At 36.7% G+C, this 26,454-nt stretch overlaps 1 protein-coding gene across 7 annotated transcripts in view; it reads right to left on the reverse strand.

Annotated features, from left to right (window-relative positions):
* The window catches only part of RASAL2 (RAS protein activator like 2), a 388,691-nt gene that overhangs the window by 176,563 nt on the left and 185,674 nt on the right, over positions 1 to 26,454 (reverse strand). For all 7 annotated transcript variants that reach the window (XM_027086223.1, XM_027086221.1, XM_027086219.1 and 4 more), the window contains exons 2-3: positions 24,898 to 25,025; positions 7,053 to 7,179 (exon numbers count right to left, since the gene is read on the reverse strand). In XM_027086223.1, the coding sequence (XP_026942024.1) occupies positions 7,053 to 7,179; positions 24,898 to 25,025 (255 nt within the window). The remainder of the gene's footprint in view (positions 1 to 7,052; positions 7,180 to 24,897; positions 25,026 to 26,454) is intronic.

Genomic DNA, 26,454 nt, shown 5'->3' on the forward strand with positions numbered 1-26,454 from the left:
AATATGTTACTAAACAATCAATGGATCACTGAAGAAATCAGAGTCAAAAAATACCTGGAGACAAATGAAAATGAAAACACAATGATCCAAAATCTACGGGATGCAGCAGAAGCAGTTCTAAGAGGGAAGTTTACAGTGATACAAGCCTACCTCAAGAAACAAGAAAAATCTCAAATAAATAATCTAGCCTTACACTTAAAACAACTAGGAAAAAAGAAAGAACAAGAAAAACCGAAAGACTGGAGAAAGAAAAAAATCATAAAGATCAGAATAGAAATACAAGGAGACTAAAAAAAAAAAGAAAGAAAGAAAAGATCAGTGAAACTAAGAGAAGGTCCTTGGAAAAAATAAACAAAAATTGATAAACCTTTAGCCACACTCATAAAGAATATGAATGAAAAGAGAGGTACCAAACAGATGAAATTAGCAATTAAAGAAGTTATGATTGACCACACAGAAATACAAAAGACCATGAGATTACTATGAACAATTATATGACAATGAAATGGACAACCTAGAAGAAATGAACAAATTCCTAGAAATGTACAATCTCCCAAGAATGAATCAGGAAGAAACAGAAAATATGAACATACTGATTACCAGGAAGGAAACTGAATCCGTAATTTTTTAAAAACTACCAACAAACAAATGTCCAGGGCCAGAGGGCTTCACAAGTGAATTCTACCAAACATTTAGAGTTAACACCTTTCTTAAACTATTCCCAAAAATTGAAGAGAAAGGAATGCTTCTGAACACATTCTACAAGGCTACCATTGCCCTGATAACAAAATCAGATAGACACGACCAAAAAAAAAGAAAAAGATTACAGATCACTGATGAATATAACATGCAAAAATCCTCGGCAAATATTAGCAAACCAAATTCAACAATACAATAAAAGGATTATATGCCACGATGAAGTGGGATTTATCCCAGAGAAGCAAGGATAGTTCAATACCTGCATGTCAATCAATGTGATACACCACATTAACAAACTCAAAATAAAAAGTATACAATCATCTCAACAGATGCAGGAAAAAGCTCCAACAAAATTCAACATCCATTTATGATAGAAACTCTCAACATAGTGGGTATAAAGGGAACATACCTCAACATAATAAAGGCCATATATGACAAACCCAGAACCAATATCATATGAGATAGTGAAAAGCTGAAAGCATTTCCTCTAAGATCAGGAACAAGACAAGGATGCCCACTCGGTCCACTTTTATTCAACACAGTACTTGAAGTCCCAGCCACAGCAGGCAAGAAAAAAAGAAATGAAAGGAATCCAAATTGGAAAGGAAGAAGTAAAACAGTCACTGCTTGTAGATGGCATGATATTATATATAGAAAATCCTAAAGATGCCACCAGAAAAAACTATTAGAACTAATAAATAAATTTGGTAAAGTTGCAGACTACAAAATTAACATAAGAAATATGATGCATTTCTATACATTAATAATGAACTATCAGAAAGAGACATTAAGAAAACTATCCCATTTACAATGTATCAAAAAGAATAAAATACCTAGGAATTAATCTAAGGATTAAAAGACTTGTAGTCAGAAAACTATAAGATAATACTGAAAGAAATTAAAGACAACATGGACAAATGAAAAGATATACCGTGATCACAGATGGGAAGAATTAATATTTTTTAAATGACCATATTATCCAAAACAATCTATAGATTCAATGCAATCCCTATCAAAATACCAATGACATTTTTCACAGAAATAGAACAAAATATCCAAAAATTTGTATGAAAACAAAGACCTCAAATAGCAAAAACAATATTGAGAAAGAACAAAGCTGGAGGTATCACGTTCCCTGATTTCAAACTATACTACAAGCTACAGCAATCAAAACAGTATAGGACTGGCACAAAAAAAGACACATAGATCAATGTAAGAGAAATAAACCCATGCTTATATGGTCACTTAATCAATGACAGAGGAGGCAAAAATATATAATAGGGAAAAGATAGCCTCTTCAATAAATGGTGTTGGGAAAACTGAACAGCCACATGCAAAAGATTCAAACTGGCCTACTTTCTCACACCATATGCAAAAATAAACTCAAAATGGATCAAAGACCTACATGTAAGACCTAAGACCATGAAACTGCTAAAAGAAAACATAGGCAGTATGCTTTTTAACATTGTTCTTAGCAGTTGTTGGATCTGTCTCTTTAGGCGAAGGAAACAAAAGCAAAAATAAAGAAATGGAACTACATCAAACTAAAAAGCTTTTTACACAGCGAAGGATATATAATCACATATACTTTTATATATATAAATTTAATAGTCAATTTAAATATTGAGTGCTACTATACACAGTCATTATTTATCACCATTTAAAATTCTATTATTTAATGAACTTATTTACAAAACAGAAACCGACTCACAGACTTACAGGACGAACTTATGGTTACCGGTGGGGAAAGGTGGGTGGTGAGGATAGATTGGGAGTTTGGGATTGACAGGTACACACTGCTATATTTAAAACAGATAACCAACATGGACCTACTGTATAGCACACAGAACATGACTCAATATTCTACAATAACCTAAATGGGAAAATAATTTGAAAAAGAATAGATACATGTATATGTATAACTGAATCACTTTGCTGTACACCTGAAACTAACACATTATTAATCAAACATGTACCAATACAAAATAAAAATTTAAAAAAATAAAATTAATGTGAAAAAATAAAATTCTATTATTTGAAAAATAGAAGGATATGTTTCTTGTAATATTAAATCTTCATTACTCTCATTTCCCTTTCTTTCAATATTATCATTACCACCCTGTATTTTTATAAAAGATTCTAGCATCTTGAAAATACTTCAATCCTCCTAATAGTGAACGTCTTGGGAATAAAAAGAGTCATTAGTTTACACATAAAGTTAGACCTCAGCCTAATTTAACAGAGACGGTCAGGGTTAAAGCTAGATTTGAGTAATCAATATCCTCTAATAATTCTGACTAAATGAGTTATCCTTTTCAATAATTTTATAAATGTCTTAGTATATGCTGCTTTTTAATATTCCTTTTTTTAAAAATTTCCTCAAATTTTCATCACTTGGGTCAATAAACTTAGGAAAACATAGGTGCAAGACTGGTTTTTCCTCAAAGTTTTTCCAGTTTAGTTTCCCTTTTTTTTGGTGGTGTTATTTTAGATTTCTGTTTGACTTCTTCATTTACATAAACATGAAAATTTTGCACAGCTGCCTCTGACTCCAAAAGACTTCTAGTATTTTTTTCCTATGCTTGCTAACAGGTATCAAAAGCATACTATGTGAAATTATAATTTTAAGTACGTTTACCAGATATTTCTGGGTTTTGAGGACTCCATGATAATGAAACAAATGTGATATCATAGGCACAGTTTTTTAAAAATCCAGAGATTTTGTAAGTAAGATCATGGGATACTTTTAAGATTTTATCTCAATGTAATAAAATAGAGGCATGGAGATCTCTGCAGCCTTGAATTACTAGATGTTTGGTTTTGAATGTGTCAGTTCAATTTGAACGATGTTTTTGAGAATTGAGAACGCATGCACTTATGAGTGTTTGCACTTTCTAATTAAACCAGCTTTATGATCACGTTTCTGACATCACCTGCAAACAAGGTTCTTGCTCACTTCAGGTTCTGACTCTGCTTTGCCCATTTGGGCATCAAAGCATTAACTTTACTGGAATGTCAAAGAAACACAACAACCAGACTGGACAAGGTTCTCAATTCACCTTTGTGCTATCCCCCAGGCAGGCAGCAGACAACATGCAGTAGTAGAGACACATTTTCTTCTATAAATGTATGTGTCACAAAAATGTTGTCCACTGTTCAGCTTTCATTTTTCCTCTGTTTAATAGTGTTCTTGAAAGGTGTCCAGTGGCTTTTTAAAAAAAGTTGAATTCACGTAGGTTATATTTACATTGAAAATGAATATTTACTCGTTCTAGTTCATGTGGTCAATTTATATACCTCCCTGTATTGTTTGTATGCAAAGACCCTACCATCTGAAGAAGTAATTTCCTTTTGAAAATTCAGTAAATCATGCTTTTGCATGGTTTCAATTTGACAGATCTTTTTTTAATGAATAAATTAAAATCTGGATATTGTTACCAGGGGAAAATAGTTTTTTCTAGGTTTTCTAAATTTGGAAATGGGTGCTTCAGGCCAGATGTTCATATGCCTTAAGAAAACATCTCATTTTCAATGGAAAAGAATTTGCTGTATCAAAATCTGTGTCAAATGCCAGGGTAAATATAAATTTTTTGTATTTTGGGTAATCTGTAAGCTGCTGAATGCAAGAGACTGAGAACTAGCGAGTGAGAAGTACATTCTGGGCTTAACCACTCCCCACTCTGCCTCTTCACACACACTTTTTTCTTCTAAGTTCTTGACCTTTATTAGGTTTCCCATCACTATGAATTTGCTCATGTTGAACAATGTGTGAGGCAGAAATAGAGGCCTTCCTATCCTTTTTACATTCATGTTTTTTCACCAGCTTGAAATCTCTGAAGGACGGTAAATTGGCAGCCACTAACAAAGGTTCTTCACATATCCTTTATATTCACAGGGCTCTTTTCTTTTCTTTTATTTTTCTTTTTCTTTTCTCTTTTCTTTTCTTTATATTCACAGGGCTCTTTTCTTTTCTTTTATTTTATTCTACCTCAGAATTCTCTGAGGTAGAATAAAAGGTGCATGTTTTTCATGAGTGGGCATTTCTCCATAGCTGACTGCCTCACACCTGAAATCAAAATGTATGCCATGGTTTTACATCTGCAAAAACTGATCTGTCCTCCTTGGGGTTCCTCTACTGGTGAGGAACAAAGAGAATGCAGAGCTTGCAAAGGGAAAGAACCCTGCAAAAACAGAAGGGCTTCCCCACACACTTGACTTACTTATTTGGAAACAAAATTCTATATCTTCATTCTCTTTCTCTGGTCCATCCTTTACTAATGCGTCCTCATCTTCCTAATCTCTAAATGTTCCAGGGCTTAGTCTTAAGCTTTTCTCTTCTACCTAAATACACTTCCCTTGATGATCTCACTCAATCTCATGGCTTCAAACACCATCTATTTGCTAAAAGCCTGAATCTGTATCTCCAGTCTGTACTTCTCCCTTAATTTCCAGACTCACTTATTTCTATCTGTGTATCTAATAAGATCCTCAAACTTAAGATGTCCAAACTGAGCTCCTGGTCAGTCCCACATTCAAACTTGCTTCTCCCAGTGTTCCTTATTTTAAAAAATAAATTCATTCTTCCAGCTGCTCTAGCCTAAATTCTTCACTCTTCTGTTTCTCACTTCCCACATCCAATCCAACCAGCGAACTGGCTTGTTGGCTCCACCTTCAGATATAATCTGGTCACTTCTCAGCCCTTCCACTAATACCATTATGGCCCAAGTTCTACCATGTCTTGTCTAGATTATTGCAATAGCACCCTAATTAGTTTCTAAACTCCCATTCTTGCTTCCCTAGTCTCAGTATAGAGGTCAGTGGCTCCCCACCTCCCAGAGTAAAAGCCAAAGCTCCTACGATGACCTACAAAACCTTTATGATCTGCTTGCCAAAGAGCTCATCTTAGTTTGTCCTTTCGGACCTGTACCTGGAATGTTGGAGACATTTAACAATTTACTACGTATTTCTCTCCTATAAGATCATAATAATTATTCAGACTACAACTACACTTCCTCAAAAATCAGCTGACTTTTGTGGATCAAAGTGTGAATAGTCAAAGGACCCTAGAGAAGTGGCAAAGAGAGTCATCAACTTAACATTACAAATAATGACAGCAAAGGAGTTGAAAGAAGGTGCCTCTGAGCTAGTCCAATTCACATAGAACTTGTATGTGAAATACAAACAGGCTATAAAATGGTTACATCCAGGAAGGTTTGCAATATAATTTAAGCCCACACCTAAACTGGTTTCAACACATGCTAAAGAAGTACAATGGATGAGAGGAATATTTGATTTTTCCAAGTATGACCCATTGGAGAAAAGTGTTTGCTAACCTGACTAATGTCTAGAAAAGCAATAAATGTCACAGGATAAAAAGAGAACTAAAGGATTCAAATTCTGACTAAGAACCTGAGCTCCATTTAGAAAATGAAAGGAAATGAAGGAAAAGGCAAAAACAAACAAAAAAACCAAAACCCTGATTTTCAAAAATACAACAAAATCACAAAATTATCCACACTAACAAATATAGAGACAATAAATGAATCCGTTTTATCTACCTACTAAATGTCTATGACTAAATGTCAAGGTCCATTAAGCAAAGAATAATACCACAATGCAAAACACCAGAGCAACTCCTACTTTTCAAATTCTTTCATTATTTTACTTAATCTTAATTATGTTCACTTAAAATTACCTGACTGGTCTAATTATTTAAATATCCATTGGTAAGCATGCAAAACACCAAACAGAATCATTTGGTAGGAAACAGGGAAACAGCAGCTTTGATACTGACATTAATTCCTTTAGTATATAACAACTCAAGTGGGGTTTTCTGATGTATCCCTTCTGTCACCCACTCCAACCACAGTCCTGAATATAACTTACATGGGCCATATAAAATTAGCTCAGCTAAACTAGCCTAATCTGACATTACATTATACAAGACAACACCAGGAACTGTGTGAATAGGGCACAAACCATTTAATACTAAGTTTCCAACCAAAACTGGCTCCCCAGTGAATCTCAGTGCCTCAATAAGATCACTTAATGTTCTTTTAAAATTTAAAGCCAAGCAGTAAAATCAGAAACAACATATCATCCGGCTTGCCCAGGAGTTTACAGCAACCAACTAGCACTCAGATAAATTTTCTCTCTGCAAAATAACTTTGCTGCCACTTGGTTATAAAGAATAAAACTTTCTAATGACCTCTAATTCTTGGTTAACATACTATATTTTAAAGTACTTACTTAACAGTAAATGAAGGATGTTTTGTTTTATTGTAACACTCAATAACAAGTCCATAAATTACCGGATAAAAACTAGGAATTTCTTTCCTTTTACATTAGCTTACCCAGTTTAGCGGCGCCCTCTGGTGGGTACTCAGGAAACTGACCCTCGGAAGGAACACTGACAGTTCTCCTCAGGCATCGCCCTTTGGTGGAATCTGTCTGCTGATCCTGTCCTCCCTCCACAGGTATCTAGTAAACCAAGAAAGAGATGAAACTTAATAGTGCCATAACTACCTTGTGATTGAATAACGTTTTTAGTTGATGAAGGTAGGAGTGTGTAATCATCAGAGCAAAACAGAAGAAATGTAGAAATAATGTATGTACAAAGGCTAAAGTTATTACCAACCCTTTATTCAGGAATCTTTTCTTTAAAAAGAAAACTGAAAGATCAGGAAAGGTGAGTATGCAAATTAACTTACATGAAGTATGCACAAATCACATCCAGTTGTGTACCTGCTTAGGGAGCTCAGAAAACAAAACATCCACACAAATAAGATTCCTTTACATCAGAAACTGGTTCACAAGTCCCATTCCTGCCCAATCGTAGGTAAATGGAAATAAAAGTTGACCAGAAAGACTTCACTCCAAAATTCTCTTAAAAGAAGGTTTTGTTAGATAAAAGGAGTAAAATCAACCAAATTTTCTCCAATTTTAAAAGTAAGCACTTAGAGATAGTTAATGAAATACTATACTACCTATACATGTTTTTAGTGTATAGATAGTAATTGATACATAAAATGGCATATTTTATTCCACAAGTGAGATTAGTTTTTGAAATCCTAAAAAATAGTTTTTCTGGCATAACTTTTTTTTCTGTTTGTACATGTGGAATAAGAACTATGTATGGTACAAAAGATCTCTAATTCCATTAAATATTTTACAATTTACACACTGGTTATCACTGTAGAGTAATGGGATGGCTCTAAGTTGCTTTTTTTTTTTTCTTTTCGATTTCGGTAATTCTAAAAGACCAAGTCATCTTACTTTGGGGGTAGAGGGCAAAGACTTTTCACAATGAGATTTTATTAGTAACCTTTATCAGAATCAAGAATAGTATTTGTAACATCTGAAATAGTTTGGCAAAATATGTCAAGAATTATGTTATCAAGGCAGTTGCCCGGGAATCATACCTCCTCCCCTCCCTCCAATGGAAACTAACTACCCTTATCTGAGTTTCATGCTCAATCACAAAAGGAGGAAGCTGCAAACAGAAAAACAAGAACTGGTTAGAGCCAGCTAGGCCCAAGATGGCAGAAAACCTGATCTCCAGTGGACTTGAGCCTCACTGTACGTTCACTGTAATACATTAGCATGCTAAATGACACAACCATGAGCACCATGACAGTTGACAATTGCCATGACAACGGGAAAAGTCCATACAAGGACTGAAAAGGGGTGTTGCCTCAGTACTGGGTCCAAACCACAGCCTTGTTCTCAGATATCTTATGAATACTCCTTCTCTTTACTCAATTCTTTCCCTTTTACCTGGACCCTTCTATATATATGGTGTCTCAGCCCTAATCAGGTTGAGAAGTTGATTTGCGAACTAAATTCCCACACTCTTCCATTCTTTGGCCAGTTTCATTATTGGCTGTGTGAATCTGAGTGGAAAAAGAACCTCTCCGGCTGAGACCCCTCGGCCTAGGCTAGGACCCTGGTGCGGGTCCAGGCAACCAATTCGGTAACAATTAATCATAGTCTCTAATTCTTATGCCTCCAATACAGGCAATTTTAACAAATTTCAATAATAATGACTAGCATTAAATTCTTAGTATGTGCAAGGCTAAGGAATTTACATGTGTGACATTATGAGGAAGCCATTATTATTATCCCCTTTTTACAGATGAGGAATAATTTATCTCTCCAGATGATTACTATGGGCATATCAATTGATATAGCAAAACTGGAATAGATACGGGCTTAAATGTACATGCTTTCTGCTTTGCCTCAGTAATCCAACTCCTAAGACTGGGTGGGGTCAAGGGGATGATACCAAGGGAAGTTTTCTCTGTGCTACTGAGAATTTGAAGAGCAAAATTCTAATGTCTTCATAAGGACTGAAAATTCTCATACTCTTTCCTCATTTCCTCATGACCATAACTACTGTTACTGCTTGCACACTGAGAAACCAAATGGTGGAATTAAGAAAGGTAAAATTCTAAAAAATAAGGGAATATCAAATAATAGCATCAGTAAAGCTAATAAGTCTTCTAAAAGTTCTCTGTAATATAAAACTTTAAGAACAGTAATCTAAGTCATCCACCCCTTTCAGGATGGAAATGATCTCTACATAAATAATTAAAAGAGTAGCACCAAGAGGTTAAATAACTCCCTCCTAGTAAGAAAGGTAAAAATGTATCCTCTACCTGCCTTAGGAAAGAAGGGAGGTAAATTTGGAAAAAAAAAAAAAGTAGTCTGGATCTTTGAACAAACAATGAACATAAATAAACATAACTATTTTTGTAATAGTTCCCCCAAAATTCCTATTCCTGAAATAATGAAGGCCTAAGCCATAGAGAAAAGAGGAGCTATTTTTGACATTTTAGGAGGGAATGAGCTACAATCTCATCTGTGGAAATTTATAAAGGCCATATCCAGGAAAAATAAAGAAATGGTTTCTATTATCATTATACTTTGTCTCTATCATATCTAAGAAGAGAATAAATAAAATATATCAAACTTCTTATTTGGGCCTAAACTTCACTCACAATTATATTCTCAAAGTTTCAATGTAGACTCTTCATTTCCCACTGTTGAAACTTAAAATATGATGAACAGTTTTATTCACAGTATCACTCTTAAAGTTGAGGGCATTTTATCTCTGACTCAGAATATAAGGGAGAATAGTATTTACTTTTATTCTAAACGTGTGTTTCTTTTTTTTTTTTTTTTTTTTTTTGCGTTATGTGGGCCTCTCACTGTCGTGGCCTTTCTCGTTGCGGAGCACAGGCTCCGGACGTGCTGGCCCAGCGGCCATGGCTCACGGGCCCAGCCGCTCCGCGGCATGTGGGATCTTCCCGGACCGGGGCACGAACCCGTGTCCCCTGCATCGGCAGGTGGACTCTCAACCACTGCGCCACCAGGGAAGCCCTAAACGTGTGTTTCTTAAGAATCATTTGCTTTTACACCACCACTGACTGTTTGTTACATAAATAATTCTTTTAAAGACACTGACCTGTTTCTTAAAAGTTAGTATAATATTTCAAGTATCTTCAAATGAACTAAGCTGGAGTTTACAAATCTTAGTATACAGCCAAAGAAAATCAGTTTTAGAAAAGACAATTTTAGAAAAATGATTCTGTCCATTCTGCTTGTCCTAATTTAGTTTACTACTTCACATTCACTTGTTTACACTAAATTAGTCTAAAAATTGTATATCTTTCAGGTTCGGTAATGAGAGAAATTTTTCTTTTTCTTTTTTTTTCTTAAACCTTTTTGCCTTGTATGATACTTCTTCTGAGCCTTCTTTTTCTTCAGGGAGAATGGTGACCATCACTGTCTTTGGCTGCCTATTGTCCAATGCCTGAAAATAGCTGGTATATATAATTTTTTTTGAATTTTTGCATTTTATTTTTTTATACAGCAGTTTCTTATTAGTTATCCATGTTATACATATTAATGTATATATGTCAATCCCAATCTCCCAATTCATCACACCACCACCAACCCCCTGCCACTTTCCCCTCCTGGTGTCCATACGCTTGTTCTCTACATCTGTGTCTCTACTTCTGCCCTGCAAACCAGTTCATCTGTATGACTTTTCTAGCTTCTACATATATGCATTAATATACAATATTTGTTTTTCTCTTTCTAACTTACTTCACTCTGTATAACAGTCTCTAGATCCATCCATGTCTCTACAAATGACCCAACATCGTTCCTTTTTAAGGCTGAGTAATATTCCATTGTATATATGTACCACATCTTCTTTATCCATTCATCTGTCGATGGACATTTAGGTTGCTTCCATGAACTGGCTATTGTAAATAGTGCTGCAATGAACATTGGGTTGCATGTGTCTTTTTGAATTATGCTTTTCTCTGGATATATGCCCAGTAGGGGGATTGCTGGGTCATATGCTAATTCTATTTTTAGTCTTTTAAGGAACCTCTGTACTGTTCTCCATAGTAGCTGTATCAATTTACATTCCCACCAACAGTGCAAGAGGGTTCCCTTTTCTCCACACCCTCTCCAGCCTTTGTTGATTGTAGATTTTCTGATGATGCCCATTCTAACTGGTGTGAGGTGATACCTCATTGTAGTTTTGATTTGCATTTCTCTAATAATTAGTGATGTTGAGCAGCTTTTCATGTGCTTCTTGGCCATCTGTATGTCTTCTTTGGAGAAATGTCTATTTAGGTCTTCTGCCCATTTTTGGAGTGGGTTGTTTGTTTTTTTAATATTGAGCTGCATGAGCTGTTTATATGTTTTGGAGATTCATCCTTTGTCCGCTGATTTGTTTGCAAATATTTTCTCCCATTCTGAGGGTTGTCTTTTCGTCTTGTTTGTAGTTTCCTTTGCTTTGCAAAAGCTTTGAAGTTTCATTAGGTCCCATTTGTTTATTTTTGTTTTTATTTCCATTACTCTAGGAGGTGGATCAAAAAAGATCTTGCTGTGATTTATGTCAAAGAGTGTTCTTCCTATGTTTTCCTCTAAGAGTTTTATAGTGTCCACTGTTACATTTAGGTCTGTAACCCATTCTGAGTTTATTTTTGTGTATGGTGTGAGGGAGTGTTCTAATTTCATTCTTTTACATGTAGCTGTTCAGTTTTCCCAGCACCACTTACAGAAGAGGTTGTCTTTTCTCCATTGTATATCCTTGCCTCCTTTGTCATAGATTAGTTGACCATAGGTGCATTGGGTTATCTCTGGCCTTTTTATCCTGTTCCATTGATCTGTATTTCTGTTTTTGTGCTAGTACCATATTGTCTTGATTACTGTAGCTTTGTAGTATAGTCTGAAGTCAGGGAGTCTGATTCCTCCAGCTCCGTTTTTTTCCCTCAAGACTGTTTTGGCTATTCAGGGTCTTCCGTGTCTCCATACAAATTTTAAGATTTTTTGTTCTAGTTCTGTAAAAAATGCCATTGGTAATTTGATTGCATTGAATCTGTAGATTGCTTTGGGTAGTATAGTCATTTTCACAATACTGATTCTTCCAATCCAAGAACATGGTATATCTCTCCATCTGTTTGTAACATCTTTAATTTCTTTCATCAGTGTCTTATAGTTTTCTGCTTACAGGTCTTTTGTATCCCTAGATAGGTTTATTCCAGGGATTTTCTTCTTTTTGTTGCAGTGGTAAATGGGAGTCTTTCCTTAATTTCATTTTCAGATTTTTCATCATTAGTGTATAGGAATGCAAGAGATTTCTGTGCATTAATTTTGTATCCTGCAACTTTACCAAATTCATTGATTAGCTCTAGTAGTTTTCTGGTAGCATCTTTAGGATTCTCTATGTATAGTATCATGTCATCTGCAAACAGTGACAGTTTTACTTCTTCTTTTCCAATTTGTATTGCCTTTATTTCTTTTTCTTCTCTGATTGCCATGGCTAGGATTTCCAAAACTATGTTGAATAACAGTGGCGAAAGTGGACATCCTTCTCTTGTTCCTGATCTTAGAGCAAATGCTTTCAGTTTTTCACCATCGAGAATGATGTTTGCTGTGGGTTTGTTGTATATGGCCTTTGTTATGTTGAGGTAGGTTGCCTTTATGCCCACTTCCTGGAGAGTTTTTATCACAAATGGGTGTTGAATTCTGTCAAAAGCTTTTTCTGCATCTATTGAGATGATCAAATGGTTTTTATTCTTCAATTTGTTAATATGGTGTATCACATTGATTGATTTGCATATATTGAAGAATCCCTGCATTCCTGGGGTAAATCTCACTTGATCATGGTGTATGATCCTTTTAATGTGTTGTTGGATTCTGTTTGCTAGTATTAGTTGAGGATTTTTGCATGTATATTCATCAGTGATATTGGTCTATAATTTTCTTTCTCTGTATTCTCTTTGTCTGGTTTTGGTATCAGGGGGTTGGTGGCCTCATAGAATGAGTTTGGGAGTGTTCCTTCCTCTGCTTTATTTTGGCAGAGTTTGGGAAGGACAAGTGTTAGCTCTTCTCTAAAAGTTTGTTGGAATTCACCTGTGAAGCCATCTGGTCCTGGGCTTTTGTCTGTTGGAAGATTTTTAATCACAGTTTCAATTTCATTACTTGTGATTGGTCTACTCATATTTTCTATTTCTTCCTGGCTCAGTCTTGGAAGGTTATACCTTTCTAAGTATTTGTCCATTTCTTCCAGGTTGTCCATTTTACTGCATAGAGTTGCTTGTAGTAGTCTCTTGGGATGATTTGTATTTCTACAGTGTCTGTTGCAACATCTCCTTTTTCGTTTCTAATTTTATTGATTTGCACCCTCTCCCTCTTTTTCTTGATGAGACTGGCTAATGGTTCATCAATTTTGTTCATCTTCTCAAAGAACCAGCTTTTAGCTTTATTGATCTTTGCTATTATTTTGTTTCGATTTCATTTATTTCTGATCTTTATGATTTCTTTCCTTCTACTAACTTTGGGTTTTGTTTGTTCTTCTTCTCTAGTTCCTTTAGGTGTAAGGTTACATTGTTTATTTGAGATTTTTCCTGTTTCTTGAGGTAGGCTTGTATTGTTATAAACTTCCCTCTTAGAACTGCTTTTGCTGCATCCCATAGGTTTTGGATCGTGGTGTTTTTGTTATAATTTGTCTCTAGGTATTTTCTGATTTCCTCTTTTATTTCTTCAGTGATATCTTGGTTATTTAGTAACGTATTGTTTAGTCTCCATGTGTTTGTGTTCTTTTCCCTGTAACTGATTTCTAATCTCACAGCGTTGTGGTCAGAAAAGATGCTTTATATGATTTCAATTTTCTTCAATTTACTGAGGCTTGATTTGTGACCCAAGATGTGATCTATCCTGGAGAATGTTCCGTGCGCACTTGAGAAGAAAGTGTAATCTGCTGTTTTTGTTTCCTTATTAATTTTCCGTTTGGATGATCTGTCCATTGGTGTAAGTGAGGTGTTAAAGTCTCCCACTATTATTGTGCTGCTGTTGATTTCCTCTTTTACAGCTGTTAGCAGTTGCCTTATGTATTGAGGTGCCCCTATGTTGGGTGCATATATATTTATAATTGTTATATCTTCTTCTTGAATTGATCCCTTGATCATTATGTAGTGTCCTTCCTTGTCTCTTGTAACATTCTTTATTTTAAAGTCTATTTTATCTTATATGAGTATTGCTACTCCAGCTTTCTTTTGATTTCCATTTGCATGGACTACATTTTTCCATCCCTTCACTTTCAGTCTGTATGTGTCCCTAGGTCTGACATGGGTCTCTTGTAGACAGCATATATATGGGTGTTGTTTTTGTATCCATTCAGCAAGCCTGTGTCTTTTGGTTGGAGGATTTAATCCATTCACATTTAAGGTAACTATCGATATGTATGTTCCTATGATTGTTATGTGTTTGTTTTTGTAGGTCCTTTCCTCCTCTTGTGTTTCCCACTTAGAGAAATTCCTTTAGCATTTGTTGTAGAGCTGGTTTGGTGGTGCTGAATTCTACTGGCTTTTGCTTGTCTGTAAATCTTTTGATTTCTCCATTGAATCTGAATGAGATCCTTGCCAGGTAGAGTAATCTTGGTTGTAGGTTCTTCCCTTTCATCACTTTAAATATGTCATGCCACTCCCTTCTGGCTTGTAGAGTTTCTGCTGAGAAATCAGCTGTTAACCTTATAGCAGTTCCCTTGTATGTTATTTGTCGTTTTTCCCTTGCTGCTTTCAATAATTTTTCTTTGTCTTTAATTTTTACCAGTTGATTACTATGTGTCTTGGCATGTTTCTCCTTGGGTTTATCCTGTATGGGACTCGCTGCGCTTCCTGGACCTGGGTGGCTATTTCCTTTCCCATGTTAGGGACGTTTTCACCTATAATCTTTTCAAATATTTTCTCTGGTCCTTTCTCTCACTCTTCTCCTTCTGGGACCCCTATAATGCGAATGTTGTTGTGTTTAATGTTGTTCCAGAGGTCTCTTAGGCTGTCTTCATTTCTTTTCATTCTTTTCTCTTTATTCTGTTCCGCAACAGTGAATTCCACCATTCTGTCTTCCAGGTCACTTATCCGTTCTTCTGCCTCCATTATTCTGCTATTGATTCCTTGTAGTGTAGTTTTCATTTCAGTTATTGTATTGCTCGTCTCTGTTTGTTTGTTCTTTAATTCTTCTAGGTCCTTGTTAAACATTTCTTGCATCTTCTCAATCTTTGCCTCCATTCTTTTTCTGAGGTCCTGGATCATCTTCACTATCTTTATTCTGAATTCTTTTTCTGGAAGGTTGCCTATCTCCACTTCATTTAGTTGTTTTTCTGAGGTTTTATCTTTTTCCTTCATCTGGTACATAGCCCTCTGCCTTTTCATCTTGTCTATCTTTCTGTGAATGTGGTTTTTGTTCCACAGGCTGCAGGATTGTAGTTCTTCTTGCTTTTGCTGTCTGCCCTCTGGTGGATTAGGCTATATAAGAGGCTTGTGCAAGTTTCATGATGGGAGAGAGTGGTGATGGGCAGAGCTCAGTAAAACTTTAATCTGCTTGTCTGCTGATGCGTGGGGCTGGGTTCCCTCCTTGTTGGTTGTTTGGCCTGAGGCGACCCAGCACTGGAGCCTACCTGGCTTTTTGGTGAGGCTAATGGCATACTCTGGGAGGGCTCACACCAAGGAGTACTTCCCAGAACTGCTGCCAGTTTCCTTGTCCTCACGGTGAGACACAGCCACCCCCCGCCTCTGTAGAAGACCCTCCACCACTAGCAGGTAGGCCTCGTTCAGTCTCCTGTGGGGTCACTGCTCCTTCCCCTGCGTCCCGATACGCACATCACTTTGTGTGTGCCCTCCAAGAGTGGAGTCTCTGTTTCTCCCAGTCCTGTCAAAGTCCTGCAATCAAATCCCACTAGCTTTCAAAGTCTGATTCTCTAGGAATTCCTCCTCCCATTGCCGGACCCCCAAGTTGGGAAGCCTGACGTGGGGCTCAGAACCTTCACTCCAGTGGGTGGACTTCTGTGGTACAAGTGTTCTCCAGTTTGTGAGTCACCCACCCAGCAGTTATGGGATTTGATTTTATTGTGATTGCGCCCCTGCTACCATCTCACTGTGGCTTTTCCTTTGTCTTTGGATGTGGGGTATCTTTTTTAGTGAGTTCCGGTGTCTTCCTGTCGATGATTGTTCAGCAATTAGTTGTGATTCTGGTGCTCTTGCAAGAGGGAGTGAGCGTATGTCCTTCTACTCCACCATCTTGAACCAATCTCTGGCTGCTATATATATATTTTTGGTCTAGTCTTATTTTGTTTGCAGTGAGAGGGCTAGTCTTGTACCAGTTACTCCATCACAGCTGGTGTCAAAAGCCTCTTATTCTCTCTTATCCAAACTACTAATACAGTCTCTTCATTGGTGATATTCTGCCCCTTAAATCTATCCTTTATATAGTTTCCAGAATATTTCTAAAATGCAATTATAATCATTTACGGTACACCTCTGTGAGATTCCTCCAATAACAGATCTCTCTCTCGCACTTTACTTATACATGGAATCATAATTAATCATAATTATTCATTTGTGCAACTAATTCCACATAAGTTAACAGCTTAACTTACCAGTCATTCTGAGACTTAAAGGCCTTCAGTTGCTCTCCTTTGCAGTGTTTTTCAAAGAAGTGATGGTATGTTCGTGTGTGCATGCGACAAGGGACTTATCTCTCTGCTTCAACCAGAGCATAATTCTGAGTTTATCTGTTGTACAGGGCTTCTGCATGAGCTTTTCTACAAAAGGCGTTGTTCTGCTAAAAGAGTTTTAAAACTAATATCTTACAGAGCAAGTGCAAGTTCCCTGATATAGTATACCAGGTTTTCCACAATCTGGCCACTGTGTAAGTAACCAGCTTTAGACTTTACATAGTAGGAACAACAAATTGCTTGCATTTCCCTAACATATTCCTCATGTTGTAGTTCAGTGCCTTTGCTTAGTTTGTTCTCTCAGACTGAAATATTTTCCCTCACTTTCTTTTCTATTCTATACCTGCAAGGTAAACTCCTAACCATCCTAAGGCTTAGGACAGGCATTGCTTCTTCCAGGAATCTTCCTTTCTATCAGTTCCCTAAGGGAGGTTAAGGTACACCTTCCTGAGGTTCCTCCAATAACAAATCTTTCTCTGGCACTATACTTATACATGGATTCATAATTATTCATTTGTGCAACTAATTCCACATAAGTTAACAGCTTAACTTACCAGTCAATCTCCAAACCTTAAAATAGCTCCAACTCACAAATGAATAAATGAATATTTGATAGGTAGAGATGGGGGCCATTTTAGGCAAAGGAAATAACATAACATCAGCCAAGAAGTTGGTACGCATACTATTTTTTTACTGTATTTGGAACCAGGAGTAGGCCAATTTAGCTAGAGCCTCTTAAGGGGGAGAAGTGGGAGAACACCAAAATATATTATAACCACATGGGAAGGCTTTAATACCAGGCCATGAATAATTCAGGAAGCACTGGGAAACAATTCAAGTTTTTAGATCAGAGGAATAGTAGTCTTGTAATTGGTCTGTCTCCTGCCTACCTTTCCCTCTTCCAATACATCTTACAGATTAATATTCATAACACATAACTTTGATCCCCTTCCTTTCTTAAGCTTCCTTTGGTAATTGCCCATTGTCAATAGCATCTTAATGACAGAGACTACAGTGCTTTAGAATAAATGGATTTCTTTCTTTTATTCTATCCAGTTTACTTGTGCTATTTATCAAATTCCATTTTAAAATTATTTTTCCTATTCCCACAACTAAATTTGGTACTGGGGAGAGGGGAAAGAACTGTGTCTTATTCTTTGTAACTCCTATCAGTGAATTCACATACAGGGGCACATTATGTATCTGCTGAATAACTTGAAAGTAGTTCTGAATGAAATATGCCATGGGTAGTTTACCCCAGGATAAATAACAATTGATTTTAGCTGTTTGCACAAAGCCTAACTGCTATTTTCATCAATATATCTGAGTGTAAATACTGTTTTCTAAAATCATGAAAAATATTTTAAAATATTTTGAAATTGCATTATTACTACCTTGCTGCCTTTACACTAGCATCAAGCTTTTAAAATTCCAAATACAGAAAGTAGAGTCTGACTGAAGAAAAAAGGAGCCACTTTTACCATTCTTAATGCCTTGTTATTGCCAAAAGAAAGGAACTCACAAATTCAGCTTTCTTTTATATTTTTATACTGGCTGCACACTGGGGAGTTCATGATTATCTTCTCTACCATTTCCCTCAACTCCTTAATCTCTAGTTTACTTGGTCTTATCTCTTGCAAGCAAAATGGAATTCAAATGGCCTCCTACGTCCTCTTTGAACGGGTTGGTGCCAAGCCAGCTGGGGCCTATCCTGGCATCCGGACAGGGAAGTAAATTCATAACACATAAGCAATGTCTATTTGGCACAATTTGCATGAAGCAATTTACTGAATCAGTGAATCATTTCTCAAGGTGATACTCCTGGCACCTCTTTCAGCATTCTGCCCAGATCTACTCTTCTGTTACATTCCCATTTTGGTAATTAGTATACTTAACACTCTTCCCATGTACATTGCCCAAGCAACCTTTTTCCCATTTCTGACAGGAAACATGCAGAGTTAAGGGAGAGCATTAAAAGATCCCACACAGTGAATACATGAGTGATACTAGACTAATATAATCCTCCCACATTCCAACACTGCCTGGCTAAGGATTCAGTTTAAACCCTTACAGAATCCTCTTAATTGATCTTATTAATACAGCAATAAACACCCCTGTGATTCGCTGATTAAGGTTTAAAACAGCTTTTTAAGATAATTTTAGCAGGAAATTCCTTAAACTCCTTGTTTCAAGGAATTCTAAGTTGTTCAATGCAAAACTCCAAAGATAAGAGTTATATTCTTCATGATAGTGTGGGTGGAAGGTAAAAAGAGTGACAGCATATTCTGGTCCTTCCACCAAAAAAAAAAAAAAAAAGTATTTCTAAACTTTTCCTATCATAAAATTAACAGAATATTAAATAAAATTCAAGTAGCAGGTGTAACAATGCCTTAACATTTTCTTATCCTAGAGATTTAATCCAGTTTCTCCAACTTATAGTGGTAGAACATACCCGTCTCAGGGCATTAAACTGTTTGCGTAAACTTGTCATCCCTTACCTGGTCTATTGCAATAACGTAACTCATCTACTTCCTTCCAATCCCTTTCACTCAATTTTCCACATGATCAACAGAGTTACTTTTCTAAGAAGCAAATGTGATGATGTCATTGCCCTGTTAAATACCTTTCCATGGTCCAAATCATTTCTAGAATAAAGTCCAAATTCCTTAGCATGGCCTTCAAGGCACTTTATTATTCGGCTCTTGCCAGCTATCATTTTTCCTCTTGCAAATTATATTCCAAGAATTCTGAACATTTTGCAGTTTGCCAAAGAGATATAAGATGTTTCTTGACTTTGTATCTTTATATATACGTGGAATATCCTTCCCTTCTTTTCCTCCAAGTGAGCTTCTATTTGTCCCTAAAGACATGGCTTAATCACAAATTTATCTGTAGATACTTTTTTGGCATTCTTTACTTTAAACAATAACCCACCCCAGGCAATATCTTAGTTAATCTTTCCCTTGTGGTAATGTAATAATCTTTTTAAAAAAATTGTATTGAGGTTAAATTCACGTAACATAAAATTAACCACTGTAAAGTGAATACTTCAGTGACATTTAGTACATTCATGATGTTGTGCAACCACCACCTCTGTATCTAGTTCTAAACAGTTTTAACTTTTAATTTACCTCAGTGTGTTCCCAACAAACTGCATCTTTGCAACCACAATACTTTACACATAACGGATGCTCAATAAATAAAGATGGAATTTCATATTCAACAATTGAAAAGCATCTTATGGATTATTTTTCCCCTCTTTTATTATCCAGTCTTAGAAAAAATATGTAATTACACCTCTTGTTGTGGGAAGACTTATCACATAAAAAAGAAAAGATAGAAGGTTCGTCTCCTCTCAAACTTAAATTAAAAAAATGGATATTCAGGAATCAAAGTTTATAATTTGGCTTTTTCAAAATTTATTCAACAAATATTTGTTAGAATTTACTTATGTGTCAGGAACTGTTCTAAGCACTGAGGGATATAGCACTGAAAAAAACAGATAAAATCCTCCCTGCCCTAAAAGCTTATATAAGAGAAAAGAGACAATAAACATAATAAATAAATTATATAGCATTTTAGAAGGTGGTAAATGCTATAGGGGAAAAAAAAATACAGCCAGGTAATTAGATTGGAAGTTCTGAATGGAGATACAGGGAGGGGTTGCAATTTTGAATAAGTTGGTCAGAGTAGGGCTTATTGAGCAGGTGATATGCAACCAAAGAGTTGAAGGAGGTGAGAAAGTGAGTCCTGCAAATATCTGAGGGAAAAGCCAAGGCTAAGGTCTTGAGGCAAGAACATGCCTGATGTGCTTAAAACAGTGACAAAGCCATATCCAAGTAGAGGTGTATAATGGACAGATGGATATATGAGTCTAGAGAAGAGAGATGTGTAGGCTTAAGATAAAAAATTAAGATCATCAGCTTTAGAGGGTATTTGAAGTCATAAGATTGGATGAGATTCCTAAAGAAGTGAGGTCCACGGACTGAACTCTGTAGCACTCCCCTGTTGAGATTTGGAGAGTAGAAGAGAAATCTGCAAAGATGACTCAGAAGGAACTGCCAGAGAGACAGGAAGAAAACTAAGACAGCACAGTGTCATGGACGCCAAGTGAAGAAAGTGGTTCTAGGAGGAGGAATGAGTGATCAACTGCATTAAATTCCACTAACAGATTAAGTAAGACAAGAAGTGAGAACTGACCACTGAATTTAGCAATGTGGAGGTCACCAGTGAGCTTAACAAGAGCAATTTTCACAAGGTGATATAGGTCAGAGTATGAATGAAGTAGGTTTAAGAGAGAATGAGAGGAGAAGAATTAGAGACAGTGAGTTTAGAAGTTTCCAGAATTTTTGCTGGTAAGGGAAGCAAAGAAAGGGGTGGTAACTGGCGGTAGAAGTGAGATTAATGCAGGCTCATTTTTTCTTTTAAGATGGGAGAAATAATAGCATGCTGATGGGAACGATCTAGTAGAGAGCAGAGAGCTGAAGATGTAAAAGAGGTAAGGGAGAACTGCTATTGATACATCCTTGAATAGGCAAGAATGGGCACAAGGGGAGGGGCTGACAGTTGGACTGTAGGCAATCAAACCACAGTGAAAAGAGGGAAATCAGAGTATAAGGAAATAGTTGCTGGTGGATGGGTAGACATGGTAAAAGAGTTCTCTTTTGAGTGGCTGAATTTTCTCAGTGAAATAAGCAGCAAAGTAATCAGCTATAAGTGAGGGTAATAGACAAGGAATTATAATGGAAGAGGAAGCATGAAAAAATCATCTTAGAAATCATCCTGGATTGTGCTACTCCAAGGTCCTGTGCTGTTCTGCAAACTGTTAATGGTCCACAATAAACAATTTAGCAACACAGAAATTGAGAATTGTGCCTGGTGTGATCAGTGGATTCATCTCATTGTACAGCACACTCTCCATGAACATGTACAATTTTTGTAATTCTATTCCTTATTTTCCTATGTATGATTATTATTGAACTGTAATTTCATTTTTGTTCAATCTAATAAAAAATTTGGACTTAGATTTTTGTCTTTTTAAAACTTCATTTTTCTTCACAATTCATATTATTGTATTTTATTGTTCATGATGAGGTAGGGAAAAACTTGGTCCTTTACCACGCATAGACTGAGAAGCACTAGTCCAGTAGAGTTGGAAAGCAACTGGACTAGGAAATGTTTTGTGATTGCCAAGCAGCATTAGAGGCTCACATGAGATTTGTAAACATTAGTTTAAAGACTGTCAGCAGGGTGGAGTGATTTTCTCCAGACACATTATGCTGCATGGAAGCAGGGCAGGATAGATGAGGAGCAGGATTTAACTGACCTATCACATTGCCAAGCGAGTATGATGATGCAAAAAAGGGCAAGGAAATAGTATGCAAAGATGAAAATGACTGACCATGGAATTCAAGCTGGGAGAAGAGGGAAGAGAGGGTATCAGAGGTATGAGGGGCAGAAAAGGTGACAAGATCAATGGCCCATAGGTCCCAAAGGATTGAAAAATTGTTGGAAAAAGGGATGAGCTAGAAAGATATGAGGTCAGACAGTAAGATGCACACAATTGAGAATATTGAGAAGTTGTAGCAATGAGGCAGGGTAGAGGAAGAGATTCTTGGAGGAGAGGAGTTCAAGGAACTTAGAGTCAGTGTGTTGAAAGAATCATCTCTGCAGATATTGGAATCATCACAAGTTAAGGCTGGAGTAGTGCTGGAAATAATGATAATGAGCCAGAAGCTAAAATCAACAAGAAATGACGGGGGCCGGGGGTGGGGTTGGAAGATGACTACAACATGGGACTCAGAGTCTGGGCTTTATAGGGAAAATGAGGGAGAAGAGACAGGAAGCAGCCATGAAAGGAGAAGGATGCCTACTGTAGGCAGCATGGTATGAAGGCTGTGGGAAAAAAACAGCCATCACTTGACAGGACTTCACAGATGACAGTGTCCTCAGGAAAGCTACAGGTTCTCACGAGACCAAGAAGTTAAGGAACTGCTTCAGAAAAGGGGTGGAAGAAACAGCTGATTTGGTTGATGATGGACTGTGAGTTGCAGAGGGCAAAGGGTTTCAAAAGGTGGGAAAGGAGAAAAGAGGATATACAGAGCGATATGTAGACGAGAAAATGAGGGGTTCCCCAGGTGTCTAGGGCTAATCTTGATGGCTGGCATAAAAAGCGATAAAGTACATAAGAAATTGTTTTAGAAATCATTCATCATGGACAGTTATTTTATGGGACTAAAGGGAGCCCAAGCCTGGATTACTCAATTGATCAGTATTATTTAATCCATGCATTATATCTTGGTTCTAGATAAGGAATGCTCTTGACCTTATGCTATCTATCTTTAGGCTATTTAATTTCTTACATTACTAATTGAATAAAATGTAGGTAAGGGCAAAAAGATGGCAGATGATATGTTCATATCACTCCTTATTAACAGCTCTGATAAAAGACTGCTGACAGAGTCGATTGGTTTAAATGCACATGTTAAATTATCTGTCTATTCAAATTGGATAATTAGAAATATTCTACACTAATATTCACTCTACCAATTTTTATTATGTATCTACTTAATAGAAACAAAGCAACATGTACTATACTGTTCCAGAAAGGGCTCACCTTTATTGAATTATTTTAATAAAATTAAGTTTAATTATATTACAATACTGGAAAAGGGTCATGGGTAGGGAGATGGTAACAAAAGTAAGGGACATTTTTCAATGGTTGGAGAAAAAGAATAACCAAGTTCATAGAGGGCACATTAGCCAGGTCCTTGCAAGTAAGAATTGCCTATGAAAATAAAAGAAGAAACTGAAATTGCTTTATTGCTATGACCTTGCCTTTACGATGTTAAAGAATGGTAAGTAAGAGAAGAGATGCAAAAGAAAAGGGACAGAGGGGGAGGAGAGAGAGAAGAGAAAAGGGAGGTAGAGATCCACAGACTAGAATTAAGAAATGTGTTTTCTGTGCACTGCTTCCTCTGAACTAACTTTTCCAGAGGGATGGCTTATGAAATTGATATTCTACCTACAGTTTTCTAGTTATTTATATATATTTTTGGCAATTAATCTTTCTCCTTCATCGAATGAGATCTCTTCTTCTCCTTCCCTCCCATTATCCCTCTTCTTGTCAAGATCATACTAATTTTTTTATGTTGTGGAGTAGGATGGTTTTTTGGCCTTACCAAGTCAACTATCCAATACATCACCAATAAGCAAATGAATTATTTGGATGTGGAAGGATTTGTACACTGTAATAGTTTGAGGAGTAAAGTAGTAATAGTATATGATAAGTTCAAGGGTTTTTTCACTTAGAGGGACAGAAAGTTTACCTAGAACTAGATGTCTGTAATAATTACATTCTGTCTGCCTCTCCAGATCTACTCTCTGCCTTTCTCTCCCTTGCTGTGCTTCAGGAAACAAATCTCTACAGAACACATCAAAAGCAATCTTTTCCTTTGGCTTCAAGTTAGGTTTGGCCAGTAGGTAACACTGGCAAGAAATCAGAAAGCAGGAAAGAGACCTGGTGTGTCTGTTCTCCCTTGCTTCCTCCCTGCTGGCCATTTTTGTTTTGGTAGAGGCTGTGTTCTTTTGTGTATAGCCATAGCAACTGTTATGCAGTCCTTTCATGCAACTACAGTTCTCTGGGTTCCAGAAACATTGCTCCCTTCCCTTGCCCTGAAGGTCTAGGGTGACAACTGCTTTCTGCTGTTGCCAGTTCATGGGTACTTTATCCCCCTCTGATGGGTCCCCTATGCTGCCCATGACTCTGTATAGTCCCTTCATTAAACCGCTTTCAATTAATCTGCTGACTATGCTACTTGTTACTTGCGAGGAGCTAGACTGATATAATTTCCAATAGCCTCTCTGGACCACTTTCAGGGCCAGGTCTACACAATCCAACCCATTCTCATTCCAAATTACTCAACTCAATATCTCTTTCACTATTCCTTAGTGAAAATCCAGCCCTGTTTTGTTGACGTCACGCCTTTGCGGCAATAACGTATCATCATGATGACATCAGCAGTCCCTTAGACCCACTTAGAGTGTGTCCTTCATAAAGTCTCCATTTTCATAAATGCAACTCATCAAGATGCAAATAAAAACTAGATTATTTCAGGAATTTGGTCAGAAAAGGGAAGTAGCTTTCCTCGTAATATCCACCTCACCTCCTTTTCCTTGTTGAGCAACACCAGCTGGCTGTCTGTAAGGATGCAGTACTTCCGCTCCCATGTTGTTGTGTCGGTGTAGGGTGACTGGCCACAAGACAGACGATGGGTAGGTGGCCCTTTCACATCTGTGTGACAAACACAAAAAACAAAAGTGACAAATCATTGCCATGTTTGGTAAACTTGTAGTTCAAATGTAAGATTCTTCAAAATCAAAGTAAGGAGGTCTAAACATAAATCTAAATGGTAAACTGAAAACTTAAATTCCTCTGACGAAAATAAAAAGTTATATACAGAGGGAAAATTTTGCCCCATAGTCCGCAGAAAAGAGGGCTGAGACACTAGGAAGAATTGTTAGTACAAACCTGACATAGTAATCACCACTGTGCATGCACTAAAATAATGGGAGGTCACTTCAGAGCAAAACTAGTATCATTCAAAAGAAAGAGGTGGGCGTGACTCAGAGACAAGAACAAAAGATAGACAATCTTTAGGAAGAAGATGATATTGCATGTACACTCAAGAGTGCTGCTGATCCAGTACTGAAGGAGTGAGTTATTGGCAGCCTATGTCTTCAAAATAACTTTATTTCTAGTCAGTTGTAAGATTTAGAAATGGTTAAACTACAGCATCATATTACCACTAGAGGCCAGTAAGATCTTAAAAACATAGAAGGCAATTTCCTCAAGGAAAGATCTAAACATATTACCATCATGTCTCTTAAAGGTGGAGGCACACAATATCAAAGTTAAATGTTTCAACTCTTCTAAACGTCTCATTTCCTGTTACTTTAGTTTTTTTTCTTTTATTAAGGTATAATTGATGTGTAACATTATACTAGTTTCAAGTGTACAATGTAATGATTCAATATTTGTATACACTGCAAAATAATGACCCCAATAAGTCTAATTACCATCTGTCACCATAAAAAGTTACAAAAAAAATTTTTTTTCTTCTGATGAGAACTTTCTAAGATTTATTCTCTTGGTAACTTTCAAATATACACCACAATATTATATTCACCATGCTACAGTTGACACCCCCATGACTTGTAAGTGGAAATTTGTACCTCTTAAAACCTTTCACCCCCTCACCCACCACCCCTTCCTCTTGGAAATCACCATTCTGTTCTCTGAATCTCTGAGTTTTGTTTTCTTTGTTTGTTTTGGTTTTTAGATTCCACATAAAAGTGAGGTCATACAGTATTAGTTTTCCTCTGTCTGACTTATTTCATTTAGCATAATACCCTCAAGGTCCATCCATGTTGTCGTAAATGACAAGATTTCATTTCTTTCAATGGCTGAGTAGTATTCTATTTATCCACCAATGGACACTTAGGTTGTTTCCATATCTTGGCTACTGTATGTATCTTTTCCAATTAGTGTTTTCATGTTCTTTGGATAACACCCAGAAATGAAATTGTTGGATTGAATGGTAGTTCCATTTTAATTTTTTGAGGAACCTCTATACTGTTTTCCATAGTGGCTGCACCAATTTACATTCCCACCAGCAGTGCACGAGGCTTCCCTTTTCTCTACATCCTTGCCAACACTTGCT

The sequence above is a fragment of the Aethalodelphis obliquidens genome, unplaced genomic scaffold (assembly GCF_003676395.1).
Source record: "Aethalodelphis obliquidens isolate GAN/ISIS:26980383/991018 unplaced genomic scaffold, ASM367639v1 scaffold55, whole genome shotgun sequence".
NCBI classification, from domain to species: Eukaryota; Metazoa; Chordata; class Mammalia; order Artiodactyla; family Delphinidae; genus Aethalodelphis; species Aethalodelphis obliquidens.